The 23,606-nt window shown below is 44.4% G+C and overlaps 1 protein-coding gene across 1 annotated transcript; it reads right to left on the bottom strand.

Annotated features, from left to right (window-relative positions):
* Positions 1–635: 635 nt before the first annotated feature.
* On the bottom strand, positions 636–14,357 carry LOC129346183 (keratin, type II cytoskeletal 4-like). Its single transcript, XM_055003491.1, has 9 exons — positions 13,878–14,357; positions 11,647–11,861; positions 10,909–10,969; positions 9,841–9,936; positions 7,833–7,997; positions 5,790–5,915; positions 4,405–4,625; positions 2,397–2,431; positions 636–835 (listed from the first exon to the last, which is right to left on the bottom strand). The coding sequence occupies exons 1-9, from the start codon at positions 14,355–14,357 to the stop codon at positions 636–638; spliced, it is 1,599 nt and encodes a 532-aa protein (XP_054859466.1).
* Between the last annotated feature and the right edge of the window lie 9,249 nt (positions 14,358–23,606).

The following is a 23,606-nucleotide window of genomic DNA, read 5'->3' as shown; positions in this document are numbered from 1 at the left end:
AGACTTGTTCACACAAAATATTTGCTGTGGCAAGAACTGCTCAGAGACAAAGACTTTGTATTAGTGGCAAGGCACACACATGCACACGCATGCTGCTCCTTTATCTTTTGCAGCATCACACCCCAATGAGGCTCAAGCTGTTTGAAGGAGAGGCAAAAGCCCTTCCGGGAATTCCAGCCACTGAACTCCTCTGTGCATCTTTATTGAGTCAGCAGGCAGGCCTCCTCCGCAACACTACAGGGTGTAAGAAAATGAAATTGGCTGCATATCTTTACCACAGTCCTATAGATAACAGCCATCCCTCACTTCTGAGGAGGTTTGGGGGAATTATAATTCTCTGCAGGGTTGGCTAGAAACGCCTACAAAAGATTGTAGAATTCTCTACTAGAATTCTCAGCAACACTAATCCACATTGGCATGACCTAAAACTGAAAGATTCTTCTACGCAGGAACAATTTTGACTTCCATAGAAATACATTCCATTTTATCCAAATTTCTTGCTACAAAACAGGGTTTCTCCAAAGCCACTAAATAAAAAGGTTTTGCACATGGCGGATAAGCTTCTCCTCAGCAAACATTTTGCACTGACAAGACCTAGAACTTTGCAAATGGTCAACCTGGTCCTCATGGAAGGCTCATCTTAGGGTAGTTCTTTTGCTTGTAGAGGTTGATATGATTTTCAGGCCAGAAGAGCCACTGCCGCCGCCTCCTCCTCCAGAACCGTATCCCATAATGCCCCGGCCGCTTCCAGAACTCGAACCACCTCCTCCGACACTCAGCGCACTTCCATGGCTCAGGCCACTTCCACTGGCTGAGCTATTGTTGCTGACTACAGCTACAAAAAACAACCAAACAAAGACACCAGACATATGATCATTCTTATTTGCTTTGGCATTCATCAGGGAGACTAGACGCAAAGCCTGGGCACGGTGTATTCATGTCTTTGGGGAGAGGAGGTGGGAGATGGAAAGGAGGCAGTCATTTGGGGTGTTAACCAAAGGGCTTTTTGAGTATCTCAACTAGACATGGGCACGAACCGCATTAGGAACCAAAAAAACCCATGAACCACCCAATCTTCCGTTCGCGATCCAGCGGTTCGTGAGCGTCCATGGCCAATGAACCAGCGTTCGTTAGAGGCGCAGTTCAGTGTGTTCTTCTGTGGTTCGTGAAGCCAGACAGTCAGGCACCATCAATTCCCTTGGAAACGGAACCAGGGGAATGCCTGAACCCTGTCTGCACTCCTTCTGTTGCCCTGGAAACCCTAATGGAAGCCCATGGAGCTGCAAAGTGGTTACAACCTGGGAGAAGACACCCAGGGGAGGGAGGGAGGGGGAGGGGGTGTTCTGTAGCCATGGGCACTCCAATCTCATCCCTGAAAACCCTGATAGGCAGCTCTGACGGCCAACCACAGACCTCCTGTGTTGCTCAATGGGACCTCAGCTTATAAAAAGAACTGGACTCCCAGGCTGGGTTTCACTTTCAGCAAGCAGTGGAGTGTGACAGAGCTGTTGCTTGCTACTTGCTAGCCTTTGGGGAGAGAGACAGAGAGTTTAATTGGAGCTTGGATCCCTATTGCAATCTTGACCAAACTTGGGTAATGGCTTGAGAAGAGCTTGTTAAACACTCCCCGGGAATATGGGCTCTCTAATTCCAACGGGGGCCGTTCTGACGCCCACGAACCACAAACCTCAAACCAGTTCAGCAACGGGAAAACTTCATTGCGGTTCGCTGATTCGGGTTCGTCGTTGGCACCGAACCACGAACCACCAGTCCGTTAATTTTTTTCAGTTCATGCCCATGTCTAATCTCAACCTCCCCTGAAGCAACAAAACAGTGCTTCACTGTTATCCTTCTACCGGGCCCGCAAGAAAGAGCTCTTCCGCCAGGCGTGTGGTTGGGGCTGAGCTGGGCCTCCACCAGCCGAATAGAGGAGAATGGGTCCCTCCCTACTAGAGGCATCCACCATCTAACTTTTTAAGTGGTAGTTAGGTAGTAGACTGATTACTTTTATTGCTCCTTCTCATATTTTTTAAAATATTTATATTGTACTGTTTGATACTGTCGTTTTAAATAGTTAATAATGCAAGTTTTACTGTAATGTTTTTCATGGAGTGTAATCCGCCCTGAGCCTGCTGGTGCGGGGAGGGCGGAATGGAAATTGAAACAAATAAATAAATAAACAGGAAACACAAAAACTGTGCATGTTTAAGGCACCTTAAGCCTCAGCCAGCTAAATGCCAATTCAGAATCAATGGCTCACATCATTATAAACTGGCGGCCCAGAATCAAGCTTCTTTTTATTATATGGGCTGATATCCTTTTTCTATACTAGGGGCATCAGGAATGGGTTATTGTCGCAAACCCAAAATATCCCCACAAACTCTTACACAACTTACATATATTTACAGCACTGCCACATTCTCCAGACATCCTGTTGGGAAAAACAGCAAAGTGAGAAAATGAAAATGTCTTTTCCTTTCCACATTTGGCTGCCTTACATTATTGTGTTATGCACACTATCCTAAGCAGACCTCAGCGGACATTAGCTGTTTAGGATTGCACTGTGGACTGCATTGTTATATGGCCTGTGCACGCTGAGTATGGCCACTGAATATATTTGGTATGTACAACTTAAGATGTTATCACAACAAGATTTCACAGTGGGCCAAGCTACACATGATGAATGACACTTGAACGGCAAGTGGATTGAGTGGAGGGCAAGTGAACAGGGAGAAATACACTTGCCGTTCAAGTGTCATTCGTCATGTGTAGCTTGGCCCTAACTCTCCAACCACTATGGCCCTGAGACACTAAGGACACGCTACAAGTAACGAATGACACTTGAACAGCAAGTGTATTTCTCCCTGTTCATTTGCCCTCCACTTGCTCTCCACTCGATCCACTTGCCGTTCAAGTGTCATTCGTCACTTGGGGCCAAGCTACACGTGACGAATGACACTTGAACGGCAAGTGGATTGAGTGGAGGGCAAGTGAACAGGGAGAAATACACTTGCTGTTCAAGTGTCATTCATCACTTGTAGCTTGGCCCTTGTAGCTTGGCCCTCAGAAAATGATGACAAGTAAACAAGAGAAGGTGTCGTTCAGGGGTTGAGAGTGTGAGCTTTGAGCAGGGAAGTATCTCAGATTCACTCAAGCAGCCTTTGGGCCAAGCTACACATGATGAAAGACACTTGCCTGGCAAGTGGATTGAGTGGAGGGCAAGTGAACAGGGAGAAATACACTTGCCATTCAAGTGTCATTTGTCACTTGTAGCTTGGCCCTTAGACAAAGTCCTGCTGTGTCAGACTTTGGAGTGGGGTGGGGGGAGTGAAACATTCTGGGCTTCTGAACAGAATTGTTATATGGAGTACTGAACAACACATCTCTACAGCCAGTGTGTTGAGGTGACTAGTGTGATGGACCAGGATCTGGGCAAATCAGGTTTGATTCCCTGCTCTGCCGTGGAAGTTCGCTGGTGTCCCTGGGCCAGTCAGACACTCTCCATCTAGCCTATCTCACATGGTAGTTGTGAGGACTAAATGGAGGAGAGGAGAGTGATGTAAGCTGCTTTGGCTCTCCACCGAAGAGAAAAGTGGAGTATAAATGAAGTCAAATAAAAAATTAAAATGATGCAATGGTTATTTGGGGGCATTGCCACATGCTCTTAAAGAGACAGCCCTCTCACCAAACGCCGGCAACTTTTTTCCCAGGAATCCAGGTGGCTTGGTTTGCAAAATGACTGCAGAGCCATTTGGCTTCCCTTTTTTCAGCGCCTTTCTGGGAATGCATTGAAAGGACAAAATACTGGATTTGGTATTCTAATCTTCAGTTCATTCCACTGATGGCAATACATTAGCAGGGATTCTGCCTCCAATGTCCGCTCTTGGGGATTTCATGGGAAGATCTTCCCTCAAAGTTTGCAAACTTCAGTGCAGCAGACCACCAGGAACAGAGAAGGAAAGGCCTGTTCCTTACCTCCCTCTCCTGTCCTGTTTACTCATTTCCCCTCCAAATGTCTGTGGAGATTGCAGCAATGTTTTTCTAAGTGCCCAGATGAAGCCTCAGAAGCGTGCCTCTATAAATGCCAGGAGGATTATATCTCAGGGCCAAGCTACAAGTGATGAATGACACTTGAACGGCAAGTGTATTTCTCCCTGTTCACTTGCCCTCCACTCAATCTGCTTGCCGTTCAAGTGTCATTCATCACTTGTAGCTTGGCCCTCAGAATCAGATTTGGTCAAACTGCTCGTTAGAAAGCCCTTGGATGGAATGGGATTTTGTCCAATCAAGTCCAAGAAAGCAGGGGGGTGGGGGGAACGACCCTGACTGCAATACACAGTCTCAATGAATTTTATAATCAGCCTTAATCCTTTCCCACCCACCCACCCCCAACAGAATACCCACCTGAATTCCTCCCCTTCCAGGAGCGTCTTATAGGTGGCAATCTCAATATCCAACGTTAATTTCACATTCATGAGTTCCTGGTAATCATGCACAAGTCGAACCAGCTCTTCCTTAGATTTCTGTGTGGCATTCTCCAGGTCGGCCAGTTTTTCCCTCGCATCCTTGAGGGCTATCTCTCCACGGTCTTCGGCCTCAGCAACGGCTGACTGAAGATGAACACACTGTGGGGAAAGTGCAAAGAACAGAAATCCACACGTATGGATATTACATGATAAAGCAACGAAGGTTCCAGATATATGACTTAAATGCTTTATTCTGTTTCATTGAGGGGGGGGAAGGAGTCAGATTTTATGCATTTAGCTATCAGAGTGAAAGAAAAGAGGCGCCAAGGATAGATACGAGAAATGCGTGTAATTTACAGGATTTAAGTCATGGATGAAAGCATTTGAAACCTTAACTGAAGAGAAGCGGTATACGAATCGAATAAACAAATAAACAAATAAATAATAAATTCCACTGATAAATGAAGGCACAGCAGACCAAAATAGTCTGTAAAAGGGTAAGGAATATGTTAGAAAAGTCAGCAAACGAATTAAAAATAAATTATGTTCTTCAGTTCTTTTTAGTGGAATTTGTTTCTAAAATTTGAAAGTAATTTTCTAATTGATTTGTTTTTTTCTTAGCAATCTTGAATTTTGTTAGCAGTCATGAATTCTGTTGGATTTAAAGGCTTGGGAAGAAGGGAGCAAGTTTAACAGTGAAATCCTATGCAAACTTACGTGGGAATAAATCCTATTAAATACAGTGGCATTTATTTCTACGTAGGATTGTGCTGTTATAGTGCCATATTAAGTAGGTCTACTCAGAATCCTACTCCAGTCTAGTCAATGGGGCTTACTCCCGGGAAAGTGTCCTTAGAATTGCACTATTGTTGTGTATTGTTTTATTATTATTATTAGTGTATTAAAGAGGTAAATTAATATTTTTGAAGATTTCATATTTTGAAATACATTTTTTTTAAATGAAAATATTTAATAATAACAACAACATTCGATTTATATACCGCCCTTCAGGACAACTTAACGCCCACTCGGAGCAGTTTACAAAGTAAGTCATTATTATCCCCACAAGAAAACACCCTGTGAGGTGGGTGGGGCTGAGAGAGCTCCAGAAAGCCATGACTAGCCCAAGGTCACCCAGCTGGCTTCTGGTGGAAGAGTGGAGAATCAAACCCGGCTCTCCAGATTAGAGTCCCGCGCTCTTAACCACTACACCCAACTGGCTCTCAAATTTGCTAACTTTCTCCCTCTGCTGCTTGGCCAAGCAATACCAAAGGCAGAGACTGGCACATCTGTGCATCTCCACTCATGCAATGAAAAGCTTACCTGTTTCTTTACATTTTCAGTTTCTCCTCTCAGTCTGTGGATGAGTCTGTTTAGCTCAGAAATCTCCATCTTGGAGTTTTTCAAGGCATCTTCATGCTTCCCAGCTGTAACTTGAAGTTCCTGAAACTGGTACGTGTCAAGATATTACAACAGGAGTCAACAACTGCTTATCCTCAGATTAAATCAGTAGCCAGATACAGCCATCTGAAGGGAACCTCTTGGTAGGGTTGCCAGCTTTGGGTCGGGAAATTCCTGGAGATTTGGTGGAAGAGCATGTGGAAGGTGGAGTTTGAGGCGGGGAGGAAGCTTGGCAGAATTTTGATTCCATAGAGTTCATCCTCTAAAGCTGCCATTGTCTCCAGGGGCACTAATCTCTCTAGTCTGGAATTGAGCTGAAATTCCAGAATTCAAGGCACAACCTGGAGGTTGGCACCCCTATCTCCTGGCCATCCAATGTCCATAGATGAACAAGATGCATGGAAGGAGGTTTGTAGCAATTCCAACCTTGTGAATTGTCTGCAACGTGTTGTTAGCGCAGCTCAATTTTTGTCTTAGTTACAAACTAAACATTTCAGTGTGAGACTGAATGGTCATGTCTAAGCCAAGCAAGAGCAGGGAGGCTTCTTTCTCAGGGCCAAGCCACACATGACAAATGACACTTGAACGGCAAGTGGATTGAGTGGAGGACAAGTGAACAGGGAGAAATACACTTGCCGTTCAAGTGTCATTCGTCATGTGTAGCTTGGCCCTCAGACTGGCCAAGGAGAAAGGCCATTTGTGCCCACTCCTTAGTGTTTGCAAGGGCGTAATTAAACTCAGGTCTGGTTGAGTAACTGGCTGGTTAATGGTGCCCAACCACAATTGGTGCAAAAGCAGTACAGACAGGAGGCAAAAGTAAGGTAAATAAAGTGGACAGGCACCCAGAGGAAGCCAACGAGAGAATGGCGGTTCTACACCATCCAAACTCTTAGAGCTGCCCAGCTTGAGGAAATGAATTCTATATGCCAATAAAGGCTAACTTGAGCTTGAACTTGAACTTGAATTGATGAGATTTTAGCAAGGGGCTGGGCTGCATCACTGTTTGAAATCCAACGCCAGCAAGCAAAAGGAGTAAAGGATGGAAATGTGTCCTTCTCCATGTATATTTATTTAGAAAATTTATATACTGCCTGGAGATTGGGTGGTGGAGCTGGGGGTCTCTGTAGTCAAGATTGGTTGTAACTCCAGGAGATTTCCAGACCTCACCTGGAGGTTGGCAACCCTACTCCACATACTTGTTTGTGGTGGTATGCAGGTTGTGAGAAAAGGCACAGCAACATTGCAGTTCCTAGGTAGGATAACTTGCCCGGAGGTTACAGTAGCGGGCCTTGTGTAAGCCTCTCCTCTCAACCCCAGCTCCTCAGCTGTATTGTGGGGCAACAGACATTGAAATAAGCTGTTCCTACAGTTCAGCAGAAGCCCTGAAAGTGCCTCTCGACTTCATTCTGGTCTGTGGGGGCAAAAATGTTCCTGTATGATTGTGATGCAAATAATAAGAGTGAAAAGGAATTTGGCTGGGGGGAAGAATTGTCAGATTCTAAAATTTGAAATGTGTTTCTCATACAGATTCACAGTTTTCAAAAGTCCTCAGAAAAACCAATGATCCCAAAATCTGAGCGTCAAACATTTTTTGTGCTGTATATGGCTACATTGGTGGAGGAGAGTGCCCTCAAGTCATAGCTGACTTATGGCCACCCCTGGTGGTGTTTTCATGGCAAGAGCTTGGCGGAATGTTGGACAAGTGACAGTTGAAAAGTCCGTTGGGCAGCAGTCGGAGAGCGAAGCTGCGAGACCAAGACGCCTACATTTCCCACCAAAACTTGAGGGAAGCTGACAAGTGTTCAACCTGTGTCAGGCGTCACTTGTGGTTCTGCTCTAAACCTTCTAACTGGAGATGCCAGGAATTGATCCTGAGACCTGTGCCTGCAAAGCAGATACTCTACCACGGAGTCATCATGGCCCCTCCTCAAAGTCAAAATGCAAGTCCAAGGCGGGAGCACACACCTTGCTCTGATACATAGCATCAGCCTCCGCTCTGGTCCTGCTCGCCATATCTTCATACTGAGCTTTCACTTCTGTAATGATGCTGTCGAGATCCAGGTCCCGGTTGTTATCCATGGAGAGGATGACGCTGGTGTCACTTATCTGTCCTTGCATCTGGGCCAGCTCCTGGAAGTTGTGGAAATACACATGAACTCTGTCCTGATGTTGCCTTATACTGAGTCAGGCTCTTGGTTTATCTCAGGGCCAAGCTACAAGTGACAAATGACACGTGAGCAGCAAGTGTATTTCTCCCTGTTCACTTGCCCTCCACTCAATCCACTTGCTGTTGAAGTGTCATTCGTCATGTGTAGCTTGGCCCTCAGTCAGGATTTGTCTATTGGGACTGGCACCAGCTCTCCAGGGTCCAAAGGTCTTTCACATCATCTCCTAGGTGATTCTCTTAACTGGAGATGCTGGTATTTGAACCTGCATGCAAAGCAGATGCTTTGCTATTGAGATTCTCCCCTACCACTGAGCTGCACCTCCACCCTTTAAACAGTAAATATTCTATGAGCTTTATGGAATTCAACTAAAGGCTCATTTGTCCAGCCTTAAACGTGATGTTTGGGTAACTTCCAAACTTATCACCATGGTTTATTTCACAATCCAATCAAGCCCACAGCCTAGGATTGCCAACTCTGGACTGGGACATTCCTGGAGATTTAGGTGGTGTTACCTGGGTTGGTGGCGTTTGGGAGGGGAGGGACCTCAGCATGTTATATTACCATAGTCTCCACTCTCCAAACCAACCATTTTCTTCAAGGGACCTTATCTCTTTTGTCTGGACATCAGTTGTAATGCCAAATGTCCCGTTGTAATTCCAGGAAATGTCCACCTAGAGGTTGTTGTGGATTTTCTGGGCTGTATAGCCGTGGTCTTGGCATTGTAGTTCCTAGCGTTTCGCCAGCAGCTGTGACTGACAGAGATCTCTCAGTGTGACACTTTTGGTGCTACACCTCTGAAGATGCCAGTCACAGCTGCTGGCGAAATGTCAGGAACTACAATTCCAAGACCACGGCTATACAGCCCGGAAAATCCACAACAACCATCATTCTCTGGCCATGAAAGCCTTCTACAATATGTCCACCTAGAGGTTTGCATCCAGAAATTTTGGGTTGGAAGGGGCTGAAGGTGGCCATCACAGTTTAATGAAAAATGGGTGAGAAAGTTCATTGGAGTGTCAAAGGAATGGTTGGGGGAGCCAAGGTCTCATGGGAGAGCCAAGGCCTCATGGCTACAGGCCTCAGTCTAACAAAGATCACCTTCAGTTATTACATTGATGAGGTGAGGAGTGCTAATCCATCATTCTTCCTGTTCCTTTGCATGCAAAACATGCCTTTGTATCTCCCCCCAACCTTGGGCCATGTATAAGTTCTAGTCAGAGTTCAGATAAAGTGGAGATATAGAGGAATGGAGGGTAGGGGTGGGTGGGAAGCAAGGAAGATCTTGCTGATATGTTGCCAGCAACAGCTGAGTTCCATCTGGACTGAATTTGCCTTCTTCTTGCCGCAGGTACTATAAAGTTTGAGTGAGGCCAGAGGCACAAGTCCTTTGGCATGACCTGATGGGCAACAGCCAAAGGGCTCTTACCTCTTCCGATCTTAGCCCATGGTTTACAAGCAATTGATTCCCGGCACACTCAAACCATATTGTTGTTTTTTGGTTTATCTATATTGTATTCATTTGTTATTTTAAGCCACTTTGGATCCCTTTGGGCAGAAAACAAATAAGGCAGAAGGCACGGCAGCACCAAGAGGCATGATAACTGAAGGATGAACAAATAAGTACTGGTACGTAATGAGTAAATACATAACGGTATGCAACTTTATCATGCGGATGAACCTTCAGTGAAATCCCATGCCTGGAATGACTCCTTGCTTTGAAGGGCAAGCAGGAGTTGTTCTTGCGAAGAGGACCGTGCAAAGAGCATGGTGAACTTCCAAACAGCCTTTGACCTAAGTGTCCTCACCGCGTCATAGAGGCGTCTCAGGAAGTTGTGTTCATCCATCAGAGAAGCTGCCTTGCCTTCCAGCTCCACCTTGTTCATGTAGGCCGCATCCACGTCCTGAAAAGAGATTTCAATTGACATCAAAGTTTGGGAACCTGTTCAATACAAACAGAGCGTGACAGGGGGGTGAAGAGAGCATGCCCTGGCCGAGAGAAGGGTGGGTTTCATTTCCCTGCCTCTCTTTGGTGCTGGGAGGACAGAGGAGGATGGCCAACATTACCATCTCTCCCTGGGTTAAAGATCCAGAGGAATTAGCTGTGTTAGCATGCAGTTGCAAAACATAAAAGAGTCCAGTAGCACCTTTAAGACTAATCAACTTTATTGTAGCATAAGCTCTCGAGAACCACAGTTCTCTGCATCTGACGAAGAGAGCTGTGGTTCTCGAAAGCTTATGCTACAATAAAGTTGGATAGTCTTAAAGATGCTACTGGACTCTTTACTATTCTCCCTAGGTTGGGAGTGCAAGAAGAGTGGGTGCCAGTGGGGTCTTCTGCCAATGGATTTCCCTACAGCCCCACCTCCGTGTGGCACTGGAAGAGGCAAGGAGGGTGGGATCCACCTTCTCGCCTCCCTGCTGGGGGGTAGCTTGGGCCCCTGGGCATCCTCGCCTAGAATACCCAAAGTCCTTGGGCCAGCCATGCTCATTGCCATTCCTTCTCTCCAACCAAGGTCCCCTATTGGAAGAGGTAGCATTGAAATTGTTTTAGCCCTTTGATTTCACAGAGCTGAATTAATAGTAGAAACCAGGGATGCTGCGAGCTTTAACATGAAAGCAATCGTCACCTGAATTTACCATAAGCTACAACTGGTACAGAATGCTACAGCCAGAGTTTTTACCGGAGAGGGTCATAGGGACCACATCACTCCAGTCTTGCTTCTGAGCTCAATTCAAGGTCTTGGTTTTGATCTTTAAAGCCATAACTGGCTTAGGGCCACCAATACCTTAACAACTGCCTCTTCAGTCTGTTCCCCTGCCCTTCTTTCCATTTACAACTATTTCAGTTATTTGGAGCCCAAATAACCACTTGCCTTTTTCAGCAGTACAAATTCATTCTCAGCAGAGGTGCGTTTGTTGATTTCTTCTTCGTACCTGTTGGGACAACAGAGGGAGCGAGAGAGAGAGAGACAGAGAGAGACAGAGAGATGCAGTGCCAAAATATTTTCAACATGATTGCCGAGATCTGCTGAGGATTTCTTCTTGAAAGTGTCCTTTCATAAAACAAATGCCACAAATGACAGATTCTCAGTAACTGCTCCACAATAGGTCTTCTTTTTGGAATTCCATTAAACCTGAGCTTTGACATTTTCTAGAACTGACAGACGGATTATGTAAGAGGCAATTCTGTTTCCCCTTTGTTTAGTGCTTTCCGCAGGCAGCCTGATGTTAGCAATTGATTGGCTGAAGGTGAAGAAACTGAGCTCAACCCAGATGAGAACTGTCCGGGGAACGGTGACTGACCCAAGGTCACCCAGCAGACTTCAAGCGGAGGAGTAGGGAATCAAACCCTGGCTCTCCAGATTAGAGTCCTGCTGCTCTTAACCACTACACCAAACTGGCCACACCAAATGCAGTGAACAGAAGATGGAAGTGCCTTCAGAAATGCATAATGAGAAAGGCATATTATTTTCATTTGTGAAATTATGGAGGGTCTGAAGGTACAAGAGTGGCTTTTAAACTTGGTTGACAATCATGCTATGTTCCTTGCTGAAATCTGAAATGACAACCCTAAAACAAAAAACAGAACGGTTCATCTGCCCCCTCCATACCTGTGCTTAAAATCTTCTACTAAGTCCTGCATATTCTTCAGCTCAGAACCCAGTCTTCCCTTCTCACTGCGCAGAGAGTCCAAGTGCTTCCGAGTGCTGTTGATGTAGACCTCAAAGAGAGGCTCGACACTGTTCTTCATTTGGGAGATCGGGTGCTGTTGCAAGAGGTTCCATTTGGTCTCCAGTACTTTATTCTGCTGCTCCAGGAATCGAACCTGAAAAACCATTTTTTAAGAACTGAGGGCCAAGCTACAAGTGGCGCCTGACACAGGTTGGACACTTGTCAGCTTCCCTCAAGTTTTGATGGGAAATGTAGGTGTCCTGGTTTTACAGCTTGGCTCTCCATTACAGCTGCAAGACCAGGACGCCTACATTTCCCATCAAAACTTGAGGGAAGCTGACAAGTGTCCAACCTGTGTCAGGCGTCACTTGTGGCTTGGCTCTCAGCTAGTTTTTTGAAGCATCCATCAGAGCATTGGTGAGCAGCTAAACAAGAGCTGAACCTCACAGAAGACGGTCATGTTGCACTTTCCAGGGAAAACATGGAAGACAGCCATAAGAATATTTCACACACATTCCACATTTCCTCTCATTGTCTGAAATTTTGTTTCCAAAAATTTCAGCGTTCCATTTTTAAATTTGATTTTGAGGGGCAAGGCACTCTTTAAAAACTCCATAAATCTCTTGTTTACAACATTTAATATAATTGTGATAAATTCTCTGCCACATATTTTGTTTATTTATTTATTGGGTCTCTGTTGGGGATCCAAAGTCCCTTCGCTCCTCTATTTTATCTCATCCCTGCGAAGTACATAAAGCTGGCAACATTCTTGCTGTAATAATTAAATTCACATGGCCACTTAACTGTTTCGGCTGTATCTCCTAATAAATAGTTCATAAGAGGAAATTTAAAAGTCTACCCAAACACCCATTAAATCTTTTCATACCCAAAAGCACTGAACAGTTCTCCCATATGCGCATCAGGGTTCCCACAGACACACCTCCAACAAAAAAATAGGTAATCCAGATATCAAGGCCAACCGGGAAGTGAGTAATGCCACCAATAAAACTGGTCACAAGAAAAGTTAATCCTATTTGTAGGATCTGCACTGTGCCATGGAACCTTACTAGGTGACCTTGAGCAGTCACTTTCTCTGCCTCACCTACCTCACAGGGTTGTTGTTGTAAGAATTAAATGGAGGAGGGAGAATGACATTGCAAGCAAAGTATAAGAGCCAAAACACACGAGAAGAAATACCCAGGTTCAGCACGTGTTCTCTTACCTCAAGGTTTGCTGGGATCTGTAGGCGTCCTGGAAGCTTAAAGTTTAGCATTTACAGAGCAGCAGGGAGGGAAAGGGAAATACAGGCTCCTGTATTTTAAGCTTTAAGCTTCCAGGACGCCTTTAAGCTTCCAGGACGCTTACAGATCCTTTAAACTTCCAGGACTTTAAGCTTCCAGGACCCCTACAGATCTTTAAGCTTCCAGGACTCCTACAGATCCCGGCAAACCTTGAGGTAAGAGAACACGTGCTGAACCTGGGTATTTCTTCTCGTGTGTTTTGGCTCTAAGTATATAAATGTTAACGTTAATTTCATTTGTATATGATCTAAACAGCAGCAAGTACTGAAAACACATAACTTTGACATGCTAAACAAAAGTAAAGGGTATCATTACCTAACGATTGTGGGATGTACTAAACCTACAAAATACATCTTCATTTATTTAACATTTGCATTGTAGTTACATCTAAGCCTTTCTTAGACAGAAGGACTGTGGTTTTGGATTGGAATATGTCTTGCATATAAGAGATTCTAGCTTCAGTCCCTGCCCTCTCCATTTGAAGGGTTTTTGTCAGGTAACAGATGATGGCAAGGTTGGAAGGTATCCAACCTATATATAAGTTTAAGGGACTCATGGTCATATCTAAATAGGGATTTTTGGATCACCTATGTCTGGTACTTTTAGCTGGTAACTTTTTTTTGCCTGCTTCATTGCTCTTGGAAGGTGGGATAAATAGGCTGGGTCTTTGGCCATAACTATGGGTGTGAGGATGGAATAGGGCAGGTTGCTCAATATATGTCGGGCAATTTGACAAGCACCATGAGGCACTGAATGATGGACATTCCCGGTGGTGAAATATTGTCTCACAGACCTACTGGGACAGTGGGAGGACTTGAGCTCTGCAATGTAGCAACAGAAAAAGAAGGAACAGCGGTTCAACATCTCACCTTGTCAATAAAGGAAGCAAACTTGTCATTCAGGTTCTTGATTTGTTCCCTTTCTTCTTTGCGTACTTTCTGGATCTCTGGATCAATTTCCAGGTTAAGTGGTGTCAGGAGGCTCTGGTTAATAATCACTTCTTGGATTCCACCCGGTGGACAACAAAGAAAGCTTGGACTGTTTCTTTCATTGCCAAAGCTGCCATCGATGAACCCACCACCAGCAAATCCACCATAACAAAACCCACTGCTACCCCCAAATCCACCTCTGCGTTGGACACTTCCTGGAACCACGCTCTGGGAAATCGTTTTTGTCCCCCCAAGATTGTAAAGGCTTTTGCTGCCAAAGCCGCCATTTCCACTTGCTCCTCCTAGGCACCTTCGGCTGGGAGGGAATGTATGGTTCCTGACCCCTCCAAAAGCAACAGCAGAGCTGGCACTAAAGCCCCTTCGTCCGCCCAAAGACTTGGCATTCACCTGCCGGCTCATGGTAGCATGGAGACTGAAGCCAAAGGAGAGATGAACAACACAAGGTCCTTCCTGAAGAGTCTTCGTTTATATAATTCGTTCTTTATATAATTTTCAGATAGACAAGTAAAATGACAGAAATTTGAACTATTCAAAGGCTTGGTTGGCCAGGCATCAGCCTCTCCTTCATTGGAACCCACTAAGTAATGTCTTCACGCCTTGCTCATTCAGATGAAATGCAAAAAAATAAAAGACTTCCCTTGGGATTACCAAATGTTCAACTTAGCACCTAGCAAATATTTTTACTCCAAGAATCTGTCGCTATATAATTAACAGGCTAATCTCTGCCTCTTGAAGACCATCATTTTTATATTTGTCAGTCATGGCTGACACAGGAATTCAAATGGCAGCTGTAAATTTTTCCAGAAAGCTTTGCTTCACTTTTTTCTTAGTTTATTTTTATTATTTTGTGCGGCCCAGTAAACCAATCCAAGTCTCAAAGATAATTTATGGGAGTGGTCCATTTTCAAACAAAGATGTTTTGAATTTATTGCTTGCCGAAAACTGGTCTCACAGGCTACCGAAAGCATACCTGTAAAAAATAGTTCCCTCTACATAAACTGCAACCCACCCAGTGGATAATAAAGAGGACCATTATTTTGAAATAAAAATAAAATGAACATTCCAGCCCCCAACAGTGCCATTCTAAGCAGAGTTATGCCCTTTGAAACCCATTAAAGCCAATGGGCTTAGAAGAGTATAACTTTGCTTAGGATTGCACTCAAAGAGACTTCCTTCTCAATTATTTATTTCGCTCTTGGCTTAAAGGGTTAACTCCCATCTTACTTTATAAAAAACTTTACAAACATCATGGAGAGACAGAGATCTTTGAAGTATTGAGTGTTGTTCTGTCTGTTACAAAAACTATCATGGAGCAGTCGCTCCTTTCAAGTCACTGGTATTGAACCATCCCATGAGCCAGAATTACAAGTCTGCATTCTTCTGAAATATATATAGCTCCTAGGTGGGTTCTTTTATTTGGCTAAATGCCTCAACGTGTCCATAAATCCACTAAGAAAATGGACAGCTCCTTTCAGTTAGCTATGCAGGTCCAACCCAAGGGTTTTTAGCCCCGAAGGTAAACTATTACTTTAGTGTCTCACCCCCATTCAGTAGAGAGAAAAGCAAAAAGGAAACCAAGGCCTTGTTTTCCAGATGCTGCTCTTCAGAACTTTTCTTATGATTTCTACATCTTTCTCCAGTACTTCCTTAATGAAGTATCCAAAACCTTCAACAAACTATGGGCCAAGCTACACATGACAAATGACACTTGAATGGCAAGTGGATTGAGTGGAGGGCAAGTGAACAGGGAGAAATACACTTGCCATTCAAGTGTCATTCATCATGTGTAGCTTGGCCCTGAGCCATGCTCCATGCACTGAAGGATGGATGGTTCTTAGAAGACAGGCAAAGCATCTTGGGGAGCAAGTTCTGAAAAATCCCTTGTCTACCTCCTGCTTGTTCAACTGCCCACTATGGGCCAAGCTACACATGACGAATGACACTTGAACGGCAAGTGTATTTCTCCCTGTTCACTTGCCCTCCACTCAATCCACTTGCCGTTCAAGTGTCATTCGTCATGTGTAGCTTGGCCCTATTTTAAATGTGTGTGTTATGGCAGGAGGCAGGATAGACCACTTGTGGATGCTTGTTGATGCCCTAGAATATCCACTTTTGAAGTGCCCTAGAAGATCTGCTTTTGAAGAGCTGGATCTGGTCTAGCAAAATATCTCTTATGTTCAAGAGGTATACCGCTTATGTTCCTAAGAAAAAAATTGATATGAGCCTGGACCATGGGAATTCTAGCTTTTAAAGAAATCAAGCATACAAGACTGAAATCGGCCCAACCCGTAATAAAAGTTGAGCCACCTCTGATCTTGCACAAGCCATTAAATGAAGGTTTTTAATCTGAACACATCTTTTGTCTGCTTTTCTTCTGTCCATATTCTTTAGAGTATGGAAATGGAAGAGAACCACATTTTTCCATGTTTGAAAACCCGAACACCAGAGTTTTAAAGAAGCTTCATCTTGGACCTTGGTAATTTTCACACATCTTTGCCCTTGTGCAAAATTGTGCAAAACTCACAGAATGAGGGCGTCTTCATGGTGCGATTTCTGACATCACCCCATCATGATTCCATTTCGAGGTGCAATGATGTCAGAAGTCATGCCATGAAGACGCACGCCCGTGTTCCGTGACTTTTGCACGATTTTGCGCAAGGTTAAAGGTGTGTGAAAACGACCCTTCTTGACTGCTACAAACTGGTTCTGGCCACATAGGCACTTGTGGATTTCATCTTCATACCTTATGAAAATAAAGAGACAAATGACGCTGTTTTCTCTGGTTTGTGGTGGCTTAACTAATTATTTCAGCTAAGCTTAAAGAATATGAGATGCATACTTCTCATTAATTTTTTTTTATTAAGCAACCTTGTTCAGCCCACAGAGGGTAAAAATATCACAAAGCAAGTGACACAAAATCAGATGGTCTCCAGCATGCTTTTAAAATACTCTGAGCTTTAATTTAAACTCATTGAATTGGAATTAAAATTCAAATAGATACAAGATCAAAATTATGATTATTGGGCTATTTAACCAATATGGTTAATTTCTAAAACTTTTAGCCCATTATTTAGCCTAGAGGATTCTTGCAACAGGTCATGCACATTAACAAGATAAAAATATACTGTACTGCATGTACTTTTTTATGTGCAGCTTTGGGGATATTCTTATACCTACTGCCTGTTCGGGACACATCCTCAGGCACATATATGTGGTTTTCGGGGGAGGAGGGCTGGAATGTCAGAACAGTCCCGGAAAAGGGCTTTGGATTGGGGAAATGTATGCAGACTTCTCTATGCTTGCATGCTGAGAGAGTTGCACAGGGGCCACGATACCTTCTAGGTTAGGTTACTCATGGCCATGGCATCCTTGCGTGGCTAGCCAGGCAACTCACACATGGCGCCGGAATGCAGCCCTGCCGTACGACTTGCCATGGCTGTGTGATTCACTTAATGATGCTGCAGACAAGCTGGGTGGCTTCAGCCACCCATCCAGGCCAGGCCTCCCTCCATGAGAGATGTGTGATGGGTGGAGGGAGCGGAGCCAATCGAGGGCTGATTTGGCCTGCCAGTCCACCCTGGGAGGCAGCTGACCTCTTTGCCTCCCAATATTCACAGATTATATCCTTTGCAGAGATCTCAGGCACAGAACCCTAACAAATGGCAAGGGTACTGTACCAGGACCTTTAATATCTTTCATGGCTCTAGTGTTGGTACTGAAGGAGAAAGGCTTTTTTTCCCCTTGGGAAGAGAAAACTTTTCCTTACTGAGGTCTGGTTACTTGGAACCTTGACTTCTCTGATACTCTCCTCACAGGTAGAATGGTAAGCTTATAAGTTCTGTTCTCTCACAGAGCTAAACTACAAGGGACGAATTACACGAGGAGGAGCACGTGAAGGGAGTTACAATGTTAGCTGGGAAGCTGAGTTTTAAAAGGCAGATCAGAAGACTCTGTCAATTTCTCCTCTCTACAGAGCCAGCAAAGATGGCTCCTCAGAGGGTTTGTTAATTTCCTCTTTGCCTCCTAGAAGGGGAAGTGAAACTGACAGAGCCTTTGGGAGGTGAAGAGGAAATGAACAAACCCTCTGAGGAGAGATCTTTGCGGTTCTGTAGAGAAAGGAAATTGACAGAGCCTTCCAATCCCTTTTAAAACTCAGCTTCCCAGCTAACATTGCGACTCCCTTCATGTGCACGTCCTCGTGTAATTCGTGTTTAGCTTGGCTCACAGCCTGTAGGGCAAAAAATAAAAGATACTCTAATATCCGAAATATGACATATCTCTGAAAAGCGCTTGTGTCTTTCCTCAGAACACTGTCTTGCCCAGAGATCTCCAGGGGTGCCTATGGGCACCATAGTGCTCCCTGAGCGGTTTCCTGGGGCCCATTTGCTTCTTCCCCCAAACATCTCTTTATTAAAGCCACTCCTAGTTTTCCTCCACCTCGCTGGATCAGATGCCAAAAACGGCTGACATATTAGGAGGATGTTTGACTTGCAACCTCCCAACATTTTTTAAATTTTAAACTACAAACATACAAACAGAATTCAGTTTTGAAGTACATTAATAACATACACTTGGTGAAAAGGAGGAATTTATGTATTAATAATAGTCATATTTTTCATTAGCTGTTCATCTGGTGAATTAATTTTTTCCATATGCCAATATTTGTTAAATATTGTCTTTTAATATTGTCTGTTAATGTAATTACATAAAACGTATCTTTTAATTTATCTACCCATTTCTTCTTACTTGGAGAAGATTACTTCCCGTATCTAACAGATACAACAGCATACCAAACCAACTTCTGCAAAAGAAACAGAACTCTTCCTGACATTTTTGATTGGCCCCATTTCCTCATGTAAGGGGGCCAGGAATTCCCCATTTTCCCCACTGGTGCTTTAAGGGCTGGGGGGGAGGGCAGAAAATGGGGAGGGGCAACATCACTTCCAGTGAAATCCAGAAGTGATTAAACGTTTGCAGTGGATCCTAGAGGGTTGTTCCCAATATCATGACATCACTTCTGGTTTTCATGGTGACATCACATGCCAATCACAGTGCAAAGCCACACACTTTTCCCCACCCCTCAGATCCTTTCAGCAGGTTGCCAGCAGTGGTCGCCAACCCTAACGCCCTGGCAGCTGTTTTCTGATTGGTCCCACTTTTCCACGGCAGCCATTTTGTGGCAGAACCCATTTCCCATTCTCAAAATTTTAAAAAATGCCCACAGGCTCAACACACTGGGAAGCCCTACTCTTGACAGAGTCACAAAATTTGCTGTAGAGAAATTACAACCCATATGCCTTTCTTGCCAGCTGCAGGTCAAGACCTCAAGATTAGGGCCAGCAGCTTGCCCTTGAATTTAACAGTTTCTGTCACCAGATTAACTTAAAAATTCAGGGGCCTGCAGTAGCAAAGTTTTTTACTGCTAATATGTTTATAGACATGACAAAGGCAGGCAAAAGTCCGAAGAGGCTGTCGTTACTCTAGGCAGCCACCTGGAGGATCTTCGTATGAATGAGTTCATTATTTCCCTTGACTGCTTTAAGTACAACTTCAGATGCGAAATTTTCGAACCACCAGAAACGGCATTGGTTACCAAGATGTAAGGTGTGCTCCAAGCATAGCTGTATGTACAGGAGCAAGTATAGTGTGGTTAAGGGCACTCTACTCACTAGCTGGCATCACAGCAAGCAGGGGAAGCAGAATAAGGAATTTTTTGAAACATGAAAGCTAGTTCTTCAATGTATACCATGCCCTTGAAAATATGCATCTCATCTGTGTGTCTTTCCTGTTGCTGTGAGCCCTGGTTATTTTGGACATCAAGCTAATGAGGTCCTAGTTTCTTAATTTTTAGTTGCTTCTAGTTAGTCCTGAGATGGACTTGACAGTAAGGGCCAAGCTACACATGACGAATGACACTTGAACGGCAAGTGTATTTCTCCCTGTTCACTTGCCCTCCACTCAATCCACTTGCCGTTCAAGTGTTATTCGTCATGTGTAGCTTGGCCCTAAGACTTCATGACTAGAGATGGGCACGAACAGCCATACGAACAAAAAAAAGCCACAAACAGCCCAATCTGCTGTTTGTGAACAAACTGTTTGTGAAGCCCCATTCTAAATGAACAGGTGGTCGTTGCAAGCCTCGTTCGTTCATTGCTGTTCATTGTTGTTAGTCAAGCCAGACAGTCTGGCACTTGCAATCAATTCCCTTGACAACTTAGGGCCAAGCTATACATGACGAAAGACACTTGCCTGGCAAGTGGATTGTGGGCCAAGCTACACATGACGAATGACACTTGAACAGCAAGTGTATTTCTCCCTGTTCACTTGCCCTCCACTCAATCCACTTGCCATTCAAGTGTCATTCGTCATGTGTAGCTTGGCCCTGAGGCAAGGATTGTCTGAACTCTGTCTGAACTCCTGCTGTTGCCCTGGAAACCCCAATCTAAGCCCAATTTAGCTTGATAGGCAGGTCTTCCTTTCAAGTGTGGAGCTCTAAATTTGTTACAAGAGAGCAAAGACCATAGGGGGGGCCCTGCCAGCTCTGGCTAGTCTTTGCAGACAGTGGAGAGGGAAAGACAGTTGCTGTTGGCATTTTGATAGAGTGCATTGGAGCTTGAATTTTCTTTGTGTGTGGTGGGATAGGGATCTACCCCTTCAAGTTCCAGGGCTGCTGCCAGGCTCTGGGCCATGCTGTTATTTATTATTGGTACCTTTCCTGCTGCCTGCTCAGGTAAGGTTTCTGGGAGTGGTGCGGTAGGGATCTTGACCGAACTTGGATGATGACTGGAGGAGAGCCTGCTGGCCCCCATGAACAGCCAACCATGAACATGTTCGTGAACAGGGCCTTGTTCGTGGTTGTTCGTGAGTCCCTGTTCGTGGATGGCAATGAACAACAAATGTCATGTTCATTTTTTTCTGTTCGTGCCCATCTCTATTCGTGACTATTAAAAAAGTAGAGAACTAATACACATTAGTAATATCAGTAGACCCTCGGCTGAAACCTCAGTCTATATTATGGAGGTAGTCATGGCCCGATATACTGGGTTGTTATCCCCACCTCCAATAGCATGAGATCAGCTACAGAACAATAGCTGTTCACTGAGTCTGACTCCTGAACATCAGCAGTTTAGTCTCTAGGTGTTTTTCTGCCAGATCTAAACATGGGCAATCAAGTTCAGAAAAGATTGCATTTTTATTTCTCCCTTCACATGGAACTGATGAATTATGAAGATCTGAGAAAGTGCTTTGCCTTGCATTCAAATCTTTGCCACTTGCCTGGGTTCATATGAGGCAAAGCCCTTAAAAATGTATTTAAAATTAAAAAGGAAACTATTACAGCCATTCCAGGGCTAGTGTCAGGAATTGGCAGTTGCCAAGGCCCAGGTTGGGAAATTCCTGGAGATTCTAGGGGTGGAGCCTGGAGAGGGCGGGGTTTGGGGAAGGGAGGGGCCTCAGAATGGTATAATGCCATAGAGTCCACCCTCCAAAGCAGCCATCTTCTCCAGGGAAACTGATCTCTGTCACCTTGAGATCAGCTGTAATTCCGGGAAATCTCTAGCCAACACCTGGGCTATTTCCACATGGCTTACTTTGTTCCGGAAAACAGCAAAATCTCGCACAAAATCGCACGAGAAGATGCTGTTGTCGCTCGAGGGGTGTATATCGGAGCAAACCAAATTGCAAGCTGTACCTGTTGTACGGGCGCGATTTCAATTTAGAATTCTATATATTTTACAATTTTAACGAATTGGAAACTGGTTGATTTGTCCTAAGAACACATTACCTTAAATACTAGAACAAGGCTTGGAGACTGAGGTACAAAATGGCTTACTTGCTGCTTACATTAAACTGGTTTTAAGCTGTTCTGCATTTTGGTAGCCTTTATCTGAGGATCCAAAAATACTACACCTTCCATTGTATTTAAGAGAAAGGAAGGGAACTTAATGAGAGCCGAAGTTTGCACTGTGGACTTTTGTTCAGGTTCTGTTGTCTCCACAAAGCCAGACCTCATAAGTTTAGCAAGGTGCAATATAATACAGATTTATGTGTGGGGAGTGCAGAATAGTCCCCCACAGACTCAAGAAAGGGTACGAAGCATAGGTAGGCATATATGAACAGATGAAGCCGCTTGACACTGTTAGACTATTTACCCATCTGGCCTTTGAACACTGCCCATTCTGATCGGCAGTAGTTCTAGCCTTCTCTCTGCCTTCTCTTTATGTTCCTAAGAATGGGTGGCGGGTGCAATGTTGCTTAATGCTCGCACAGACATCAGTCTCACAGTCTGTCTACACAAGACATCTTACACAGGCCTAGATCCAGAGGAGTTAGCCGTGTTCATCTGTAGTCGCAAAATAGTAAAGAATCCAGTAGCACCTTTAAGACTAACCAACTTTCTTGTAGCATAGGCTTTGGAGAACCACAGTTTTCTTCGTGCATCTGATGAAGAGAACTGTGGTTCTCGAAAGCTTATGCTACAAGAAAGTTGGTTAGTCATAAAGGTGCTACCAGACTCTTTCACAGGGATGCTCAATTGACTTACTTTCTGTGTGGTCTGTCTCCCTAGCAGTGCATGTGTATCCATAATGAGAGAACAAGCGTAAGATCTTTCACCTGAGTGTCCCTGTGTAAGATGTCTTGTGTAGAAAGACTCTCAGGAGAGGGCAGTAGAGAGTCAGTACAGGGCTAGATAGGCTGTTTCCCGGCCTTTCCTTTGTCCACTCTTGCACCTGTCCCTTTTTTATGCAGAATGCTATTCCTAGGGTCGCTTCCTTCCAGTCACTTCCCTTCTCTCTCCACCATCCTCTGTCCACCATGAGGGCTACTGCAATCTCCCTCCATCCTAGCTTTGATAGATAGCTAGAAGCCTTTACTCTGCCTCTCCTATCTAGAATGGAGTTCTCTTACCATTAAAATCTTATATTTTTTTTCCTAATTAACAAACCTCGAAGTAAACTTATTCCTTAAGCAGCCAAACTGTAGAATTCCACAGTGCAGAGACTCTGTTTTTACTTTAAAACTGGAGAGGTTTGAGTTTGATTGAATCTGGGATGTTGTATATACAAGGCTTATCCTTAACCACTTTCCAGCGCCTTTTCATAACATAAAAAGGAAAGCAGGTTTTTGAATCCTAAACATTGCTCTGAAAATAGGGTTCCCAAGTCCAGGCTGAGAAATTTCTGGAGATTTCGAGGGTGGAGCCTGGAGAGGGTGGGGATTGGGGAGGGGATGGGCCTCAGTGGGGTATAATGCCATAGAGTTCACTCTTCAGATCAGCCATTTTCTCCGGGAGAAGTGGTCTCTGTTACCTGGAGTTCAGTTGTAATTCCAGGAGATCTCCAGCTACCACCTGGAGGCTGGCAACCCTATCTGAAAATAATTATGTCCCCATTTTATATGGAGTTCTGTGTTTATTTAACACAATTAGGCAGTTGGGCCAATTTCGTCATAATCTTTGCTATTTGAGTCATGCAGATGTGCAGTGAGAATGTTTTCCTTGGGTGGGAGTATTTTGAAAGGCTTTCCGATCAGGGCGGCAGGTATATTAATCTGCCTACTTGCAGATTGACGATAGCAGACCTCCCTCCCTTACTCTACGGATCCTAGATCCTGTGTGGGAGTCATTCAATCAGCAAAATAATGACACTA

Source organism: Eublepharis macularius, chromosome 19 (genome assembly GCF_028583425.1).
Source record: "Eublepharis macularius isolate TG4126 chromosome 19, MPM_Emac_v1.0, whole genome shotgun sequence".
Taxonomy (NCBI): Eukaryota; Metazoa; Chordata; class Lepidosauria; order Squamata; family Eublepharidae; genus Eublepharis; species Eublepharis macularius.
Note: the sequence above shows the minus strand (reverse complement) of the source record. Positions and strands in the feature narration are given on the sequence as shown.